Source organism: Bipolaris oryzae (genome assembly GCF_000523455.1).
Source record: "Bipolaris oryzae ATCC 44560 unplaced genomic scaffold scaffold_56, whole genome shotgun sequence".
NCBI lineage: Eukaryota > Fungi > Ascomycota > Dothideomycetes > Pleosporales > Pleosporaceae > Bipolaris > Bipolaris oryzae.
The window spans coordinates 51,541-69,678 of NW_006911332.1; the positions used below are offsets into that span (position 1 = coordinate 51,541).

Consider the following 18,138-nt stretch of genomic DNA (forward strand, 5'->3'; position numbering starts at 1 on the left):
TTAGGTATGTTAGTGCTTATAGAGCCTCTTAGGAAGACCATTGGCGACGAAGTCGGATGTCATTACATAGCGGTGAAGCCAAGCCTCCAATTTTAGGTAACGGAACCGGCGGTGTTGTAAGGAGTTACCTCCGTCAAGCTATGGCCATAGTACTTGGGCTATGGTTGTTTTCATTGCCAACTTAGCTAATAACTGTCCGTCCGCGATGGAATGACATTGACTAGAAAGAAAGCTCTAATCGAATACATTTCTGAATTCGCATTTTATGCATATACATGTAACGCCGTGACATCTTGACTTGTTTAGTCTCGCACGCTTTGTGTGTTGAGCATACGTACACATCTAGCGCGGCCCAGAAAATAACACATCCAATAAATCATCCTCAAGGCCCTCATCTTCATCGTCAGAATTCAGAACCTTATCACTGATCTTCCAGAATGCAGTCGGCCCAGCAGGTCCATGCACATCAAAGTCTTTGTCAAACCACGTTCCGACAACGCCTCGGGGACAGCGCAATCCACCTACTTGAATGCCATCGCTACGCCATCTCTCCTCACTGCTTTCACGCGTCAGTAATACTCGGCTAAGTGATGCACCAAGAACAATGTAAACATACCCTTCAAAAATTGAAATCGTTTGCCACCTCACTTCGCCCTCAGGCGTCAAGCTCACAGTGCCACGGATGCCAGAGTTGGCATTAGGATCCCATTGAACGTCTATGGATCTTGATTTCCCCTTGAAATGTACCACGGGTAATTCGGGATTGTCTAATGGGCCTGGTGCGGTAACATCGGTAACTCGCAAATCCATGAGTATGTGACGAATGGCTTCATCGACGTGAAGAGGTGCTCTTGGCTGATCAGCAGGAACTCTCCTCGCATCCGTTTCGAAATTGTAGTGGTACAGATCGGTATAATCCAGGAAGCAAACAACCTAAAAGTCATCAGTAAGTTGTCAACGCTATTAGTTTGTGGATGGCATACTCGGGACCAAGTTCCTTGGACTTTGTAGGGATCTTTCATATCGAGCGGGATTTCCGGTTCCTGTAGCAGCGCTATGTAATTTGGTTCATCGACGCCCATATCTGGAATGATACGCTCTAGGGAGTCTAGCCATGGCAGCCGGAGTCGGCTGTTCAGCGTTTGAAGGGAGAAGAATGAGTTGTATCCAAGTACGATCATGATGCTTTCGATCATTTCCCAGTCCACTCGCATACTTCCATCTTTGCGGAAAGGGCCCCATTTGTTCTTATCAGTGTAGTTTCTCAAATCGTATACGCGTGATCGGGCATACGGTTGAGTGAATAGTACATTTTTCCCTCCAGCTTTAGATTGGGGGAAGCTCTTGGAACTGGGGAAGCCGAATAAGCTATGCAGTTTTGCGCTCAGCTGACGGTCTTCTTCATTCTCAGCTGGTTTCTGTGTTGATGTTCCACATCGACTGAAATGCGATGAGCGACACATGAAAGCATCGTGATTTTGGGAGATGTTTTCGAAAAGCTCCTTGATCAAGGTCCTGTTGTGACTAATGCCGAGGTTGTCATACGACATGGTGGCGATAAGACTTTCCACTGTTGATGCGACGAAAGTGAACTCTTCCCGCTGCGATTGTTAGATGGGGAAGTGATGCAAAAAGCGCGAATCTTACCTTAAGGTCGTTATCGGCTGACAACAGCATCTTCTGGCATCTGACTAGCCTCTGCAGTTCTTCAACCCATGCCGGCTCTGGAGCTGTCGGTCTTCTCCGGCGAGGATCATCCTAATATACAGTCAGAATCCTGCGATCACTAGAATCTTGCTGATATCTTCATACGAAGTGTTTGAGATAGAGAGTCTTATATATCCGCCCATTCTCCCTGATGAAGCTGTTGAAGCCCTTGGACGTCTGCGCACAAGCCGCCAAATCCTCAGGATTGATTTCCTCGAGGATCTGAAGGAGAGCATCGTAGCACAAGTCAAGTAGTTTTGTCATCTTTGCGGATACTGCGCCAAGGCTTTGAGTAACAAGTGAGCGTGGGAACGATGGAGATCGTCAGCTAAATCAATGGTCGGGATGTACGAATGGTGACGATGTGGGGTTCGGAGTTAGCGGACTTATTGCCGGGAGGTAAATAGCAAAGAGGCGCCTTCTCAGAAACGACAAGTATGTCAATGACGTGCATTAAGCATATCCGATTCGAATAGAAAGATGCGATGCTTCTGTGTCATAAGAAAAATTGCATTTCATGTGCAGTAAGGTCGTGGCCAGCATAACTAAGGCCACTAGCATAGCAATTAATCAGCAGGTTTCACTAGCGCGTCGGAATTCATCGAATCCATCGTATAAAGCCTCATCACAAGCATACAAATCCCCGGTATCATGCAAACTAAAAAACGCTAAGATTGTACTAGGGGTATCAAAATCTACAAAAAAACACTACCATTCCAAGCGGTCATCGCATGTCAGCCGTACATCATATCTGTCATCTCCCTTCCACACATCACCACCTTTGTTGGTGCTAGCGATGATGCGCCTGAGATCGCTAATCATACCTCCTGGGCCAGAAGCAAATACGTCAGTTCCTCCTCTCACTGTTCCAGCAACAAACTCGCGCACGATTGCGTCGAGGTTGGGTCGTGCCTGGATGTGGTTCAGGCCGAGATCTGATTTCGACACACCGTGGACGGAGAGGGCGGAAGAAGCGTCCTGAGTAGAACCATTTGAGCTTGAGGCAGTGTTGATTTCCTTGCTGCAGTCTGTTGCACCAACCTTTTCCGATGTGGCGGGTGGTGGAATGTCTACCTCCTCAGAAGCGCGCGTGACATAGATGTGAATGCTGGTGCGTAGGTTGCGGCACTTGCGCTTCAAGATGGCGAGTTCGGGTGCGACCCAGTCGATGTCGCTTCTGCGACGGATGGCCCATACAAGAGACATGTGACGGTCGGGGTGTTGCTGTTGGGAGGCGAGATCGAGAAGAACCGGGATAACGTATGCGATACCAGTTCCGCCAGCAATACAGAGGATGTTGGCGTTAGGGGCGAGGCTGCTCATCGTACGCTCGCCATATGGACCAGTCATGACAACCGAAATGCGGGCATCTGCCATCAATCCTTCGTGGGACTCCTCGTGATCCTTGACGTGAGCAATGCGCTTCATAGCTAGCTGGGCAATCTTCTTGGTCTCGCCATTCCTTGCGCGGAAAATGTAAGAGTGCCTCTGGCTGTCGGCACCAAAGACAGGGAGACTGACTGGAGTGAACGGATGACTTTGCCAGATGCTGCTATCAGGGAAGGTAAGGTAGAAATGCTGACCGACGGACCAAGCGTCTTGAGGGTGGTCGAAGTCCAAGCGCACAATATCGCCATTGACCTCGTCCTTGAAGAGAGAGACAGTCGAGGAAGCTGAGCGGAAACCCATGTGACCGGAAGGTAGGAAGTTGTAGTGTAACAGAGCCGACCTGGCAAGTCGGATACCACGATCGATGAACCAGACAATGAGTCCAGGCAAGAGGAAGACCTTAAGCTGCTGCCAGTGGCCCCAGCATGCTCCGATGTAAATCATAGCCAGAACATAGTGGGCCTTGCGGAAGAATTCGTAACCGGTGAGTTTGATTCCCCATGGTGTGGAGAGCAAGACTAGCAGTGTCAAGAGGATCATCGCAACCAAACCCCAAATCATGTATTCCTGCACAATCCAGGCCTTAGCAACATATGGCTGGGGCTGGTAAAGGCGAATCTCGACGATGCACCAGCCGATGGTGTGAAGGGATGATTGGAGGAAGATGATGTATCCGAGCCAGCGATGTAGGAAGTTGAAGCTTTGGTATGGCAGGCCGGTAACAAGCGACAGAATAGACTCACGGCTCGCAAGCATAATTGACAAAGGTGTGAGAGCATACGCCAAAACGCCAACGCGATCAGACCAAGGACCGAGAGAACTGCGAGTTTGTGTAAGACCAGGAGGATTGGTGACGCCAGAAATTTTTTTCGCGGGAGTGTGCCAGTGGTTGTAGATCATGCCGACGAAAGAGAAGACAATAAGGTAACCGCTCAAGACAGTGAGAGTCAAGACCTGAGTGCGAGTAACTCGACCAAAAATCGGCCTGGCGGCATCTGGGAGGAGGTATTGTCGCGAATATGATGCAATTGCTTTTTGAAGTCGTTCGAGTGCGCTGGGTTTTTGTGGTACTCCTTCTCCCACTTCGGCCGGGAGCTGTACACCCGAGGGTTGCGAACGCGCAAAGTGTCGTCCAACACCCCAGATCACAAGGATACCGCCAATAACGGACCACATGATACCGCTGTAAAGCATGGAGAGGTCATGGGCGTGGTAGACGATGTCGAGATAGGTACAATCGTCTGGCACGTTGGTGCAAGGAACCGCGCGGTCGGCATATCCCCAATGGTGTTCGATGGACGATGCCGCGCTTATATTTTGGATATGGCGCGGAGCCAGCATGTTGACGTCCATGTTTGCTGGCGCGCTGGGATGAGGAAAGGCGACAGACAAACAGCGGATGCAAAGATTGTGTGAGGCTCTTTGCTGTCTCCGGAGAGTCGGTGGAATGGTTATACCTATATAATTGTGACGAACCGGAGGCGGTAGATAGTGAGCATGTTTTATCGGTAATTCGAGCACGAAGCCAAGCTTCTAGATGAAGACAAGATGTTTAGAGCCGTCTTAAAGGCATGGGTATGTCGCTAGTGCGAGAGCATTTGAGCAAATAACCCCACAGTTTCGGGAGACTATCTGCAAAGGTTGAGCCCAAGACGGGACCAGACGACGACCCTGTGGATCGAACATGGCTGGATCAAGGACCCTATGAATATCGCATCACCCGCTGGGTCTGGCTCTGCGGATTAGCGTCCAAGGCAAGTTGCTAAAGCCTCTATTCAATCCTTAGGATTCCCTCGCACCGTTTCTTTGCGAATTCACGTTTTTCAGTCTCAACTTTCGCCGTGCGAGATTCTACACCCTTTGCGCATCGCCCATCATGATGTCCCACGGAATGTCCGGCATGGCCGGCAACAAAACTTGCGTCACTGAGGTATGTAAAATCCATCTTTAAAGTTACAAATGCGCAAAAAGAAAGATGATAGTAGAAAAATGCAAAATGCTAACATTTCCCAGATGTTGTGGAACTGGCGCGTCGAGGACGCATGCTTTCTCTCCTCCTCATGGCACATCACCAACAACGGCATGATGGCCGCCAGCTGCGTGGGCGCGGTTCTTCTCGTCGTCTGTCTCGAATTCCTGCGCCGCGTTAGCCACGAATACGATGCCTTTCTCCTGCGCCAATTCCAGCGACAACTCCACGCCCAGCAGGCGGCACTAGCGGCCGCCATGCCCGCCAACTGCTGCGACGGCCCCACGTCCACTCTCGGACTTCAACACGCGACCTTCCGTGCAACCGCATTGCAACAACTCATTCGCTCCATAATCCACGGCGTCACGCTCGGTCTGGCCTACATTGTCATGTTGTTGGTTATGCACTTCAACGGCTACATTTTCATCTCCATTGTTCTGGGCGCTGGATTGGGCAAGTTCTTGTGCGATTGGCTCGTGGTCAGGATACCGTACAACACGCCAGAACAGAAAGAGGAGAGACATGCGTCGATTAGTGCGGCTGGGCCCACGGGCTGCTGTGCGTAGAAAAGTGGGGTTCGGGCAATGTGGAGCGTGGAGTGATTGAAAGATACCCTTTTTTGATGATAGCGATGGATAGCAAATGAACTAGTTTACAACTTTGGCCACTATGGAGATCCAAGAACATGGAAATCACACCCAATTCATGTCCCATGATGAACTTTGGGTCATGGAAAGTGTAAAAACCTCAAAATGGGCTTGCCAGATACGTTGTCTTGGGCTTTTTTTGTCCACTCAAGTGTGACGAGCATAAGCATATACGCACTACCGGGAACAGTGCCGGACCAGAACTCTACCCTCCTCCCCAAAATGTGCTCGCTTGGCGGATCCCTTAGCGTTTCCCATGTCCCTGGGGGCGGGGCACATGGGTCAAATAAACTCCACAATGGCGTTGTTGGGACCGGCCAATTCACCTCTTTTGCGCGCATTGTGGCGACGGAGCCAAGATACGTGGCCCTCCTTCTCGGCCACTTGTAGTCCGATGGAGTGGCCGACGTGACATTGTTGCAATCATTTAAGCAAGGCCCGATTGGCCACTACACAATGACTTGCTTTTCGGTCGTGGGTAAAATGTAACGTGGGCTGGAAATGTTGGTCGGGCTCGACTCGTGTTGTGTATCCTGCGAGCATGATACGAATCGCGTCCAAGGTTGGAAAAGGACCTATTTTTTATTTGGTGGCAAGGGCGAGATAGACCAGAACATTCCACTGGCACACTGACATTACAATAGGTCTTACATTTTCATCTATCTTCACAACACGATTCAGGAAAACCGAATATGGTTGTAAAGGGACCGGTCCGGTGCCGAGCCTCTGCCGGTAGTTTAATCTATACCGGAATCCCCGGCCGGAAGACATGGTTGCAATGCAAGGGCGCTGTGAACAATTTTGTGTCAACATGTCAATAAGATGCAACATCGCAAGAGTATGCGAGAACAATCCTTTAGGTCACTTGATCACCAACATGAGATGCCAACACGCCACTGATAAATGTAAAACAATATGTGACAATCCGTTCATTCCCAATTAGTGGCAAAATACCAATACGATCCAGCCAAAAAGTAAAAAAGTCATCAAGATCGCCAAGGAAAGGGATAGACCCAGCCAACGCCTAGACAAAATCTGACTACTCAAAAACGGCTCGAACTCCCTCAGCCGTCTTCGCAAACGTACCTGACTGGAAGATCAAGAAATCCCGCTCCCACATTTACTTCGCATGCACACTCCAAAGCTTCAAAGCGATTCCGCACAACTTTTTGAGCGCCTGTGTATCCCTGTTCATTCGCGGGTTGGTCGGCAGAGTATTAATCTTGGTAACACACTTCTCGATTTGCATCCTATAATTGCCGGCATCCATGTCTCCGAGAAAACCTTCTTCGCCGTTGGCTAGCCCAATCAGCTCCTTGAGGCATTCGGAGGCCTGGCGGCGGTGGGTGCCCATGACAGTGTTGTTTCTAATCAGGTCTTGGACTTCGCTTTCGAAATAGAGGTTTTCGGTGGCGATGTATTGTAGTACTGCTGTTCGGGCTGCGTGAGCTGGTGATGGGCTAGTCTTGGGGATGATATTCGGAGAGACGTTCGGAGCACTATCAGAACTCGCTTCTTGGGCGCTATTCGCCTTCTCAGTGGTAGTAGCAAGGAGCTTTGCGAAGCCGCTACCTGTAGAGCAGGGCTCTCTATTTTGTTCTTGCTTGATACTATGAGCAGTCGCTGCAAGAAGCTTGGAGAAGCCGCTGCCAGCAGGTGCTGATGCAGCGCCAAGTACTGAAATGCCTTCAGAGGCAGAGGGCTTCACTGCAGGGACAATTGGATGTGGAGTGTACTGCCAATTCGAGTTGTTGTTGAAAGTCGGTTTGCAAGCATCGTTAAAAACCGGCTTGGGAGCAAGTGGGTCCTGGAAAGGTGTCGGATTGTCGAGCGCTTTGCAAATGACCTGAATCCCCTGCATCATGTCAATAGCCTCAGGCGGAAGATGAGGCTCGCCCCGCAGATACTCGAATACTGCCACAAGACCCTCCATTGGCCATGCACTTTTCAACTTTTCAGCGCCCACCTCTTCCAGTGGTATCTCTTTGTCGCATTTCTGGAGCAGGGTATGGATAGGAAGAAGGACCTGATGGGTCATGTCCTGCATGATGTTGGCCGCCTCATAAAGGCCACCAGCCATCAAAGCAGCTTCAATGTATCCGATACCCTTTACGAGATCACGACCATAGAGAGCTAGCTGCTCCAAACGGTTAATGTAAAGTTGGCGGTAGTGATCGAGGAGAGTCTGTATCTTGAACCTCCTAACCTCTTCTTCATGAGCTTGGCGCTTCCGCTCTTCTTCCCGCCGACGCATCTCAACCTTGTGGGCTTCCCACTGGTCGAGTATACTATTTGTGATTTTTTGCTGGTTGTATTCGGCGATGACAGGATCAATGGGATTGTGGCCTGAGGGGAGTATCTGAAAATTCATTCGCTCTGCACCAAGAACATGTGTCAACTGTTCCTGAACATAATCATGGCTCTCTTTATATGTTTGATTTTCATAAAAGGACATGTCTTGGCTAGGTCTCAGATCGGGAGCCGGCGAATCCACGGGTTGGGGATGCGAAGCTTCAGTCTCATCTTCTGGTCCACGAACGCGAAAGCCCTGAGCCCTCTGCGCTCTATGATTTTCTATACGATTCTTGGTGACTAACATTTGTCGTTGTTGCTGTTGTAAATCTCGACGCTTTGCTGTCTTGAGCTTGCTTTCCTTCTCCAAGACGACAATCTCCTTGTCATCCCGCCATTTTGCCATTTGAGAATAGTTCGTATCCGTGATATTTCCGGTGGTTACAGCAGGGACAGTCATAGTAGAGGCTGCCGCAGTGGGTTCTGTTACCGTAGGGAAATCCACGAAAGCGAAATCCACGGTAGGGAAAGCCACAGGAGGTGTAGTGACTACAAAATAAGTTGGTACAGCAGAGGCAACAACAGGAGCAGCCACATAACTGCTGGTCACAGCCGGCTTATCAATAACAGCAAACCTAGCAACAGCAGGCTCGGTCTCATCGGACTTAGGCATACCATTTTCATCCAAGTCCATCTTTGCGAATATCTCTGCATGTTGCGCGAATAATGCCTAAAAGAATGATTAGCTAAGATCTACAATGTTAGGAGAGGTTGGTGCATACTTCTATAACGCTGTTTCTACGCTTTACCTGCTCCTTAGGTTTGAACATACCAGTCAGGCGATCGGCGTTCGTACGGACGGCATCCACAATTTGTTCCATGATGGAGTCTTGGGATCGAAGTAATTGATCTGTTTGTGATGGTGAAGTAGTGAGTGAAGAGAAGATGTGTATCCTTTTTTGAGAATGGAACTTTGAAACGTAATAGGGGTGGTTGATAGTGTAAATTTTGAGCTAAATACATGGCTTGAGATTTTGATTCGCACAAAGATGGTGTAAAGTGGTTTGAGAGGGCAATTTCTGAGTTGACAAAGTATAGAAGATTAATTGGTAGGGATGGCTCACAGTGTCTAGGAAGTCAAAAGCGCGCGTTTGCGTGTATGAAACCTGTTTGGAGCACAATGCAAGGTTGTCTTTGTTCCGCCAGAATGATCTAGAGTGAATTAGAAGTTGTATTGTCAAATTAGGTGATTTGTTTGAATAAGTGCATCAACCTATCAGAGTTCGGAAAGTGGACTTGATACTCAATATTTCCCATGTCTACCGAACATTCCGCCGAGGGGAAATCATTTAGTATCTGGGTGTGTTCTCTCATTTACACAGTAGACATATCCATCACCCAAGATGAGGTTGTTTTTTAAGATAATGTCTCTCAGATCCAACTTTGCGATAGGAAAGATATGCGCGAATCTCGTGCTCTTGATCATTTCCTACTGGCCACATTAACATTGCGACAGCTTTACACTCCTGTTAGAACATATTTCAGTGTATTTTTCTATAGTTCAGAGGTTCTAGGACATAGCTAAAGACAAAGGGAATGTCTCCGAACTGTAGGAACTATAGCGACAAGGAGGAGTGGTATCCAAATTTATCCGCGTTGGCAGGTGAAGACACGTCCAGGAATGCGGACTTGAGCAAACTTACTTGCGTGAACAAGGAGTGCTTCTGATAAGGCAGTTTCCTACTTCATGCTATTGTCTGTTGGGGATACTGTACTACCATGGCGGCCTTGCAACCCCCGCCGCAGAGACTTGGAAATCGCGATCGTCTGCGTTGTGTTCATACTGTGCAGAGTACGATGCCGCTTGCCTCCTACTTATCGAATTCTGGGATGAAGAGAGCGATTATAGAGAGGACCAGCTATAGATGAGAACTACTCTACGACTGGTCGCACTAGTAAGCAAGATGTCGTTTAGACCGCTCCTCGATTGCGGACTGGTCGTGTATTCTAGAGCTGTCGTTCAACACTAATCAGATTGCGAGGGACTCGTTATATGAGTACATTGGAGCTGAAGATCTCCAGCAGCCTTGCGAGAGTGGCCTGATACATGCGTGTGTGAAGTGTTCTTGCATGAATCTTGGGCGATGCTATTCGCTGCCTCATCTAGCTTCCTGCAGCATTCTAATCGCAAAGGACGACAGCAACCAGCACAACCCCTCCTAGTTGCTGCGTGGGATAAATTCGACTCATCCCCCGTTATGAATCTTCAGTAATTCCTACGCTGCGTAGCTTCTCTACACACTCACAACCTAAGTCGAGTGTACTACATCCCGCCATCGCATTCTTACAGCAGGAATCACTAGAAATACTTTTGTCTCTAGGCTTCTCCCTGGCAATGGCGAACACCACCGTCGTTATGTCACCCAACGACTCGAACCACGGAGATCTGAATCTTTTCTGTCGGCAGGCCAAATGGTCCGACGTCATCATTTTTTCCTCGGCAACTACATTGCGCACGCGGCAACGATAACGACCCTTCCGGGGGAAACATGGGTAGACGTTACACTGGCTACAGTACTGGCACTACTATTCCCTGTGTCGGGAGTGGTTCGTGGAGTGCGCGCAATACAAAGTTTGGCAATCTTTGGGCGTAACGACCTGGAAAAGGCGGCAAGGGCAAGGGCGCTCGCCGTGATCGTGGAGAAAGACGTTCGAGGAGATGGTAAGTAGTAGCGCCTTAAATATCATTGTGGCTAATATTCCAACAAGTTCCGAGTTCAACAAAAATCCACGGTGCATACTATCCCCATGACGACTACACTCTAAAATTTATTCCGAAGTACACAAAATCTAAAGCCACTGCAGACTCTGTGCAAATTTCCTGCAACTATAATGTTGTAAAAATACTTGCCTCCATTGGTCAAACTATCTTTGAGGCTGTAACTCTGTACCGAGCTCGAGGCGACCAGATTGATCGCTACGGGTATGCGTCCTTTGGTCTTACCGTGACCCCTTATATATTCATGTCGGTTGTCAACCTGCTCGGAAACCTCGTATGCCCTACGTATTCAACAATATTTATCGTCAGGTCGAATAGCCTACGCTATCCATACAACGTAGACGGTACTGTCGGAGATATCAAGGACATGGGACCAGCGGGAAGGCGAATTTCACTCTATGCTTCTACCGTCATCAACTGGGTCATCGCCGCGGTATGCGCTGCCGCTCCAATCGCCATCATTGGAGGCATGTCGTCATTTCAAAGTGGCTCTAGCACGCTGCCTCAGCGGGTATGGACCATGACCTGGCTGGTATTAGGCAGCAGCTTGGTCATCATCGTAGACACAAGCAAGCATATCCTAGACGCAAGACGCCGCTACCTGATCTTGCAGAAAAAGTACGAAGAAGAGTTGAAAAAGCTGGTTTCTGCATTTGAAAAAATCACTGGGAAGTTTAGGACAGCGAAGGAAAAATTTGAGGCCGAAGCCAGACCTAATAATGACTTAATACAGCAAATTACAACTGGCGCGTTATTGCCGGTGAATATGGACACATGGGAGCTCCAGAAGAAAGAAATCCTTGGACCGGCAAAAGAACTGGCGGACGAGCTTGGAAAAATGCCCAGGGGAAGGCTCTACAAACTAGGATTAGATGAGTTCAAGCGGAGGAACATGATCAGAGATCTGGAGACCCTAGGCTGGGAGATTGTAACGATGAAGGAGGTGCACAGAATAAGAGAAGTCTGGAGCATTATGCAAGAGAACTTCTTGCCGTCTAGCCGTGGGGACACAGAGCCCATGGAGCTAGAGTCAACACGAAAGAGTATGTCCGAACGGAAACGGGATCTAGCGGACGTACATCCGTTCCAGCATCGCGAGAATGACTTTTATATATGGCTCGGGCTGTTGGTCGTGTGTGGTGCACCTGCAATCGGAGGCTTTGTTGTGGTTGGGCAAATGATCATAGACTACGGTGTTTGCATTCGTATCGCTTGATGCCAGACACACACCACAAATGAAACAGAATGAAACTATTCAGAGAAACACGAGATGGCTCTGTAACTTCAGAATTCTTCTATCTTTTCTTCTTATCGATCTCGCTCTTGAAAATTCCAAAAAGTATTGCGATATGCTTTTAGAGCAGACTGGTCAAAAGTTCACTAGATCATATTACCGAATGGTAAATTGGATCAATCGCAAAAGTTTATCGAACAAGTTTTCTACTAACACTACCATAGATTCGCCTGGTTCTCAATCAGGTGGTCCACGCGACGGTCGGAGATCGAGATGAAGTCCAGCTCAGTTGGCGATATGATTATAACAATAGAAATGTGGTTAGATCACTTTTTGTACTAGGCGTATCCGGTGTAATAGCAACTATTCTGCCATGATATATTGTAGAGAACTAAATGTAAGTGCTTGTAGGAAGCTATAGTCCGTTATCTATGAGGTCTATAGAAAAATCTCACATCAGGAAAGAGTGATACTTGCTCGAAGTCGAGGTACCTCGCTTATTCTCCGGTGCAGGGGTGGGTTTGCTGCACAGTGTGTGCAGATAGTTGAATGCGTGAGAAGCTTTCACGTGCGCAAATCAAACCTGAACGACGAACCCAAGACTAAATTCTGTAGCTAAACATGATTGCAACATTCGGTGATAGCAACTGGGTAGTATGTGTCTTCTTTGATGAGCATAGAAATGATATTCGGTGCATAAAGTTGGCGGTGCAACGAAGATGAGCCAGTAAAGGAAATCACTGCGAAAGATAGGAACTAGGGCAGCAAAGGTCCTACAGTTGTTAGATGCAAGACTTATGATAGTTCTTGGATATAAATTCTTGATGGGAAAGAAGCATCTTGAGTGCATTTTCTTCCTAAGTCTGCAAACCCATTAGTATCTGAAAACTACGCCTCGTGCGTATACTACGTTCGTATTCATACCGAGAACATCTCCTGGACAGCCATATATCACAATGAGAGACCCTAGAGGAAATATTCTGGACACCTCAGACACTCGACCCTAGAGTCGTTGTGCATTATCATCGGGTAGCCAAGCGAGTAATCAAGAGCCGAATATCCTGCGAATGCGCTCAATTAATGGGACGAAAGGCAGTAACAGAGCGAGAAGAGTGAGAAGCTAATCAAGCAACATCAACAGACCTTCCCAAGCAGGCGCCGCAAGACCCATCTCAGTCCAAGATACTCAGGGGTTATCTGGCCCCCATTGAGCACTGCCCCGGAACCGAACAACCCGATTCTCTCCAGGATCAAAGTTCCAATCTAAAAAAGGACCCGCCAAGACGGCACCCCGATACCGAGCAGACCAAACAAAAGGTGGATGCAAAAGGAGATTCAGCTTCGCCCAAAGGTCTGGAACAAACAAGACCCCAAACTAATAGTAGCATCTGCAAGGCACACATCCACCCATCAGCCCCATGGGCGGCAACGCGGAAGGCCGTTGAAAGCAAATCACTCGTATTCGCACCTGCACACCCGCGGTACGGAGCGAACATGCACGTTCCCGATCGTCTCCAGCATGAACTTCCTCTCGCAATCTCTAAGATATTAAAGAGAGAAAAAAGGAACTGTGGCGTTTGAGCCCCATCCAAGCCACACCTGCCCTCTTCGCACTTTCACTCAACATTCTCGACTTACTCCTACTCACAGAGCAACCGGCGTCACCATCCTCACAACTTCCCCCTTTTCTTTTCCCCATAATCCTCCAACCCCCAAAAAAGCCGATCAGATGGAGACGAACGCGCAAGCCGATACAAGACACGGTGCATGAACAAGTCCTAGTGTGGCTGTTTTTGTGGCGGGTACATGCTTGGCGTCGTGCCGTCATGCCGTGTTGGCGACATTACCCTTTACCCAATCGGGCTAGACAAGGACACTGCCAGCCAACAATTGGGGGCAGCCGCCTTGAATATGCCAACATGTGGGCGTGGAAATCAAAGGGCTAGAGAGGAAAGGAAATCGGGGGGGGATGGAGGAGTGGAGCACATGCATGTGAGTCGTGTGCTGTGCCTTGTTTTCAAAGGCAGTGAAATACATCATGGACTTGATTTCCTTTGCTCTCGTAGGACAGACTCTACTAGTCCTTCGTTCGTTCTTTTGATACTACTTCCTTTTCTTTTCTTTTTTTCTTCTACCCTGCATTCTTTTGAGAGAAAGAGTTGGTTCGGTACTTTGTTGCGGCCCTGCATCTCCGATCTCGACCTTTTTTTTTGCTGTGTGGTGGTATAGTCCAAAGGTTGTGTGAGTGTTTGCTCAGTAAAGCAAGCCATCGTCACTCGTTTTTCCCCTTCTACTATCACCAGAAAGAAACAAAGAAAGAGAAGAAGAAAAAGAGTTGTTACCAACATAATCCATAATACCTACAAACAACACAATCGGCAATCATGAGACTCGGTCTTGCCTCAACCCTCCTCGCCCTCAGCGGCAGCAGCCTCGTCCTCGCCCAAAAACGCTGCGACGCACCATACCCCGAAGTCTACTGCAACACGACTTCGATCCTCGCCTTTAATTCTGACGCCTGCAAACCCTTCCATATCTTCGTCGTGCGCGGTTCCGATGAACCATATCCCGGGCGTCTGGGTAACCTAACGCAACAAGTCTGCAGCGCGATTGGCGGCACCGCTAAGTGCGGATACGAGGACGTCGAATACCCCGCAAAGAGCTCCGCATGGTCAAAGACGTCATGGTGCGATTCCGCTACCAAAGGCGCGAAGAACGGACAGCAGCAGATGCGGGCATACAGCGAGAAATGTCCAGAGAGCAAGTTGATTGTGCTGGGGTTCTCGCAGGGAGGCTCCGTAGCGCAGGATATGCTGGGGGGAGGCGGCGGGCCGACATTTGAATGCGAGCAAGGTGATAATCCGGGTTTGGATGCTAGTGTTGCTCCTGGTGCGAATGGTAATGATCCCCTTCCCCCCCAAAAAACATAAAACATTTACAATGTTAGCTAACGCTACCAAAAAAAACAGTCGTCGCAGCAGTAACCTTCGGCGCCGTCTCCCGCTCCCGCAACCAAAACTTCACTGTCGGCGGCGGCAAAGACTTCGACGGCACCCGCGCGCGCACACCCGCTCAACTCGCAAACCTAACACAATATTCCGATGTCCTGCTCGACTACTGCCACTACAGCGACCCCATCTGCGCGGTCGGCTCCGAGCCGGAAGACGTAACCGAGCACCTCAACTACTTTGTCAAGCACAACGCCGAAGTGATCAAGTGGGTTGCCGGCATGGCCAAGGCGAGTACCGGTGATGTGAGTGTTCGACCCAGCAAGCCCGTTGTTGTGCAGGCGGCGCCCTCGTCGACACAGGCGGCGTCGTCGACGCAGAGTGTTGTGCCGGCGAAACCGATTCAGACGGGGGCGTCCACGTCGGCGGCGGAGCTTGCGAGTGCGGTTTTGCCGAGTGTTACTGACGGAGTGGCTGCGGCTCAACAGACTGGTGTTGCGAATGCTGCGGCGGGTGCGGTGAGGGGTGTGCTGGGGTATTTGACCGTGTTGGGGGCGGTGGTTGTAATGTTGGTCTAGTTTGACTGGGCTTACTATCTTCATACCAACCCTCTCCGGCATCTCCCTTTTGCATTTATACCCTGCATATACATACACACCTTGCATTTTCCCCTCATTCAAGGAAAGGAAAGAAAGAGGAAAATTGCATGGAGATAACGGCGTTTTTTTTATTGTCACCGCGGAATATTTTACTTCGAAAGACTTGGAAACTTATTAAATTATTTTTGTATATATGATTTGTATGACTATTTCTAATCTTTTTTCAATCCCTTAGAACCCGGAATATACAGTTTCATTCAAATATATACATGAGACTGAAAGTGAACACTGTTTACAACAGACCAATAGTTCGCTGCTTCATTGTCCTCACATCGACGTTCTCCCACAGAGCAGTACTGAACAAAGTGACGCAGTAGACGCACACCGCAGCGATAAGCATGTACCGTTGTGTCTGGCCGTAGCTGAGGTTGATAGCATCGCGAGTCGGGCTGCCAACCGGGTAACTAGCCTGAACATCCATATCGCCATAGATGTTCTTGAAGTTCTTCATGGCATCTGCGGGTAGATTGGCCTGGAGACGAACAGGGAATACACCGGTCCAGATTGCGCCGGCAATGGTAGATCCAATTGCACTTCCAATGGCGATAATCATTGCCTCGACGGCAAGGAGCGCAGGGAAATCCTGCTGCTTGGATACAGCCATGAGTGTCGTCTGCTCCGAGATAACCAACACACCGCCACCAAAAGCGATGAAGATCATACACATGACGATGTATCCAATGTTCTCGTCAGGCTGGCGGAACTTGATCATCAGACCAACACCCAGTATAGTCAGGGGCACACCAAAGAACATGGAGTAAATCTTCAGTTTGCCGTAATACCTCAGCGCCACACCGTACAGAATGCAGATGAAGCAGCTGCCCATTGTGTAGATATTCGCAATCCAGGTAGCGTGGACTTTGGTCTGGTTGAAGAGGACGACGAGCAGCGAGTAAAAGTACGAGTCCCAGCAGTACCAGCCGATGTACAACGAGGCAGCCATTGTGTAGGTGAAGATGACAGTGCGGTTCTTGAGCAGCGGCCATGGGATAAACGTGACTGTAGCCCCGTACTTTTCCCACATGCCAAAGGCAACAACAAGTAGCGCTCCGAAGACGATGAAGCAGATGATCAAGGGTGACTTCCAGCCTTCGGCCTGGTATGAGTAGATGTTGAAAGCTAGGAGGAAAAGCGAGAGCCCAGCAGCTAGGATCAAGAGACCTATGGCGTCAAATTCGCGGAGGTAGTAGTGTACAGTTTGGGTAAAGTTTCCGCGGCTTGGGCGTGGAGTGATGAGGCCTTGGCGACGTGCTTTCCCCTCGTAGATGACGAAGAGGGCGATAAGAGGGGACACGACGATAGGAGCAAGGATGGCGAAGATGCCAAAAGCCCAACGCCATCCGATACCGCCCTTAGCCTTGATACCGTTGATACCGTATCCGTAGATCCAAGTGGTAATGAGCCAAGGAGAGGAAGCGTATGCGATGAAGAGACCTCGGTTCTTCAGCTTGGAAGTGTCGGCGATGAAGACTGTGATGGAGAAGTTGATGCTGTTGGAACCGACATAGAAGAAGGTCTGGGCGGCGCAGTAGGCTTTTACGTTGTTGCAGCTTGCCATTAGGATAAGGCCGATTACATAGATGAAGACACCCAGGGACAAGCCGAAGGGTCGGCCCCAGATGTTGAGGATCTTGGCGTAGGGGAGCTTCCAGATACCGCTGACGATGGAGGAAATGACAGTAGTCAAGGCTGTCAGGGAGTGTTCATTGAAGCTACTAGTAACATAGGGCGAGAGGGTGCTCGAGGTGCTTGATACGTAAGCAGTGAAGAACTGGATGAACCACATGCTAGGATAAGTTAGTGGGGTCTAGTTGTGATGGCCATGGTGCTAGCAGTGTAAACGTACAAGACGTATGCGAGGATCAAGTCCCTCTTCTTCCAGACAAGGGAGGCTGCCTGAACTGCCTGTACACCCTGCTCAGCGGTGGTATCGACCTTGTTCAATTCCTCGTCGGAATTCCGGCTTAGCGAAGATCCCCTCGGAGTACCCAGCTTCTCATCAGGACGAGCAGCCTCCATGCTGGTATGACCCTGAACGGAAGCCGGGACATCGGCAATATCCCTGTTGTCAGTGTTGTGTGAAGTGTTTGCAGAGAGGATAGCACTGCTGGTCAGTCCCTTGAAGTTGAATCCCATCTTGGCAATTGATGGTGCAAATGCACACCTAGAGCAAAGTTGAGGAAAAGGAAAGGTTGGTCAAACAAGCATTCGCCTGAGCTGCAGGCTCATCATATAGCCAGCAGCGCTCCACGGGGTCCACAGATGAACCTTGCCTCTGGGTGGATAACATTGGCGGGTCATGGATGAGTAGCCTCAGGCCACGCACAGGAAGAGTAACTGGTGTGAGAGCGAACATGGATTCAAGCAGTTAGTTGCATGCAAGTGAAGCTTAACCTTGCCCTTGGGAGGTGAATGTCCGGGTTTAAGCTCACCGAAGCCCGGCCCAGCCAGTGAGGAAATCTTATCTTGATCACTCCCCCGGTACCGGCCGGAGCAGCTGGCCAATGAGAGGTG

General features: G+C 49.3%; 7 protein-coding genes across 7 annotated transcripts; 3 read left to right on the top strand and 4 right to left on the bottom strand.

Annotated features, from left to right (window-relative positions):
- Nucleotides 1-342: 342 nt before the first annotated feature.
- COCMIDRAFT_94104 (uncharacterized protein) lies at nt 343-1,971 on the bottom strand (the record flags this gene model as incomplete). Its single annotated transcript, XM_007689345.1, has 5 exons — nt 343-556; nt 617-933; nt 984-1,601; nt 1,648-1,758; nt 1,813-1,971. The coding sequence occupies 5 exons, from the start codon at nt 1,969-1,971 to the stop codon at nt 343-345; spliced, it is 1,419 nt and encodes a 472-aa protein (XP_007687535.1).
- Nucleotides 1,972-2,415: 444 nt separating this feature from the next.
- Nucleotides 2,416-4,449, bottom strand: COCMIDRAFT_4897 (uncharacterized protein; the record flags this gene model as incomplete). Its single annotated transcript, XM_007689307.1, has 1 exon — nt 2,416-4,449. One exon carries the CDS (start codon nt 4,447-4,449, stop codon nt 2,416-2,418), a length of 2,034 nt encoding a protein of 677 aa, XP_007687497.1.
- Nucleotides 4,450-4,972: 523 nt separating this feature from the next.
- On the top strand, nt 4,973-5,631 carry COCMIDRAFT_94102 (uncharacterized protein; the record flags this gene model as incomplete). The annotated part of the gene is made up of 2 exons (XM_007689346.1): nt 4,973-5,026; nt 5,110-5,631. 2 exons carry the CDS (start codon nt 4,973-4,975, stop codon nt 5,629-5,631), a joined length of 576 nt encoding a protein of 191 aa, XP_007687536.1.
- Nucleotides 5,632-6,832: 1,201 nt separating this feature from the next.
- On the bottom strand, nt 6,833-8,885 carry COCMIDRAFT_94090 (uncharacterized protein; the record flags this gene model as incomplete). The annotated part of the gene is made up of 2 exons (XM_007689347.1): nt 6,833-8,734; nt 8,814-8,885. 2 exons carry the CDS (start codon nt 8,883-8,885, stop codon nt 6,833-6,835), a joined length of 1,974 nt encoding a protein of 657 aa, XP_007687537.1.
- A 1,591-nt stretch (nt 8,886-10,476) lies between these two features.
- Nucleotides 10,477-11,999, top strand: COCMIDRAFT_4900 (uncharacterized protein; the record flags this gene model as incomplete). The annotated part of the gene is made up of 2 exons (XM_007689308.1): nt 10,477-10,726; nt 10,774-11,999. 2 exons carry the CDS (start codon nt 10,477-10,479, stop codon nt 11,997-11,999), a joined length of 1,476 nt encoding a protein of 491 aa, XP_007687498.1.
- A 2,402-nt stretch (nt 12,000-14,401) lies between these two features.
- On the top strand, nt 14,402-15,543 carry COCMIDRAFT_25937 (carbohydrate esterase family 5 protein; the record flags this gene model as incomplete). The annotated part of the gene is made up of 2 exons (XM_007689315.1): nt 14,402-14,915; nt 14,987-15,543. The coding sequence occupies 2 exons, from the start codon at nt 14,402-14,404 to the stop codon at nt 15,541-15,543; spliced, it is 1,071 nt and encodes a 356-aa protein (XP_007687505.1).
- Nucleotides 15,544-15,856: 313 nt separating this feature from the next.
- COCMIDRAFT_25938 (uncharacterized protein) lies at nt 15,857-17,760 on the bottom strand (the record flags this gene model as incomplete). Its single annotated transcript, XM_007689316.1, has 2 exons — nt 15,857-17,411; nt 17,471-17,760. 2 exons carry the CDS (start codon nt 17,758-17,760, stop codon nt 15,857-15,859), a joined length of 1,845 nt encoding a protein of 614 aa, XP_007687506.1.
- Nucleotides 17,761-18,138: the final 378 nt, after the last annotated feature.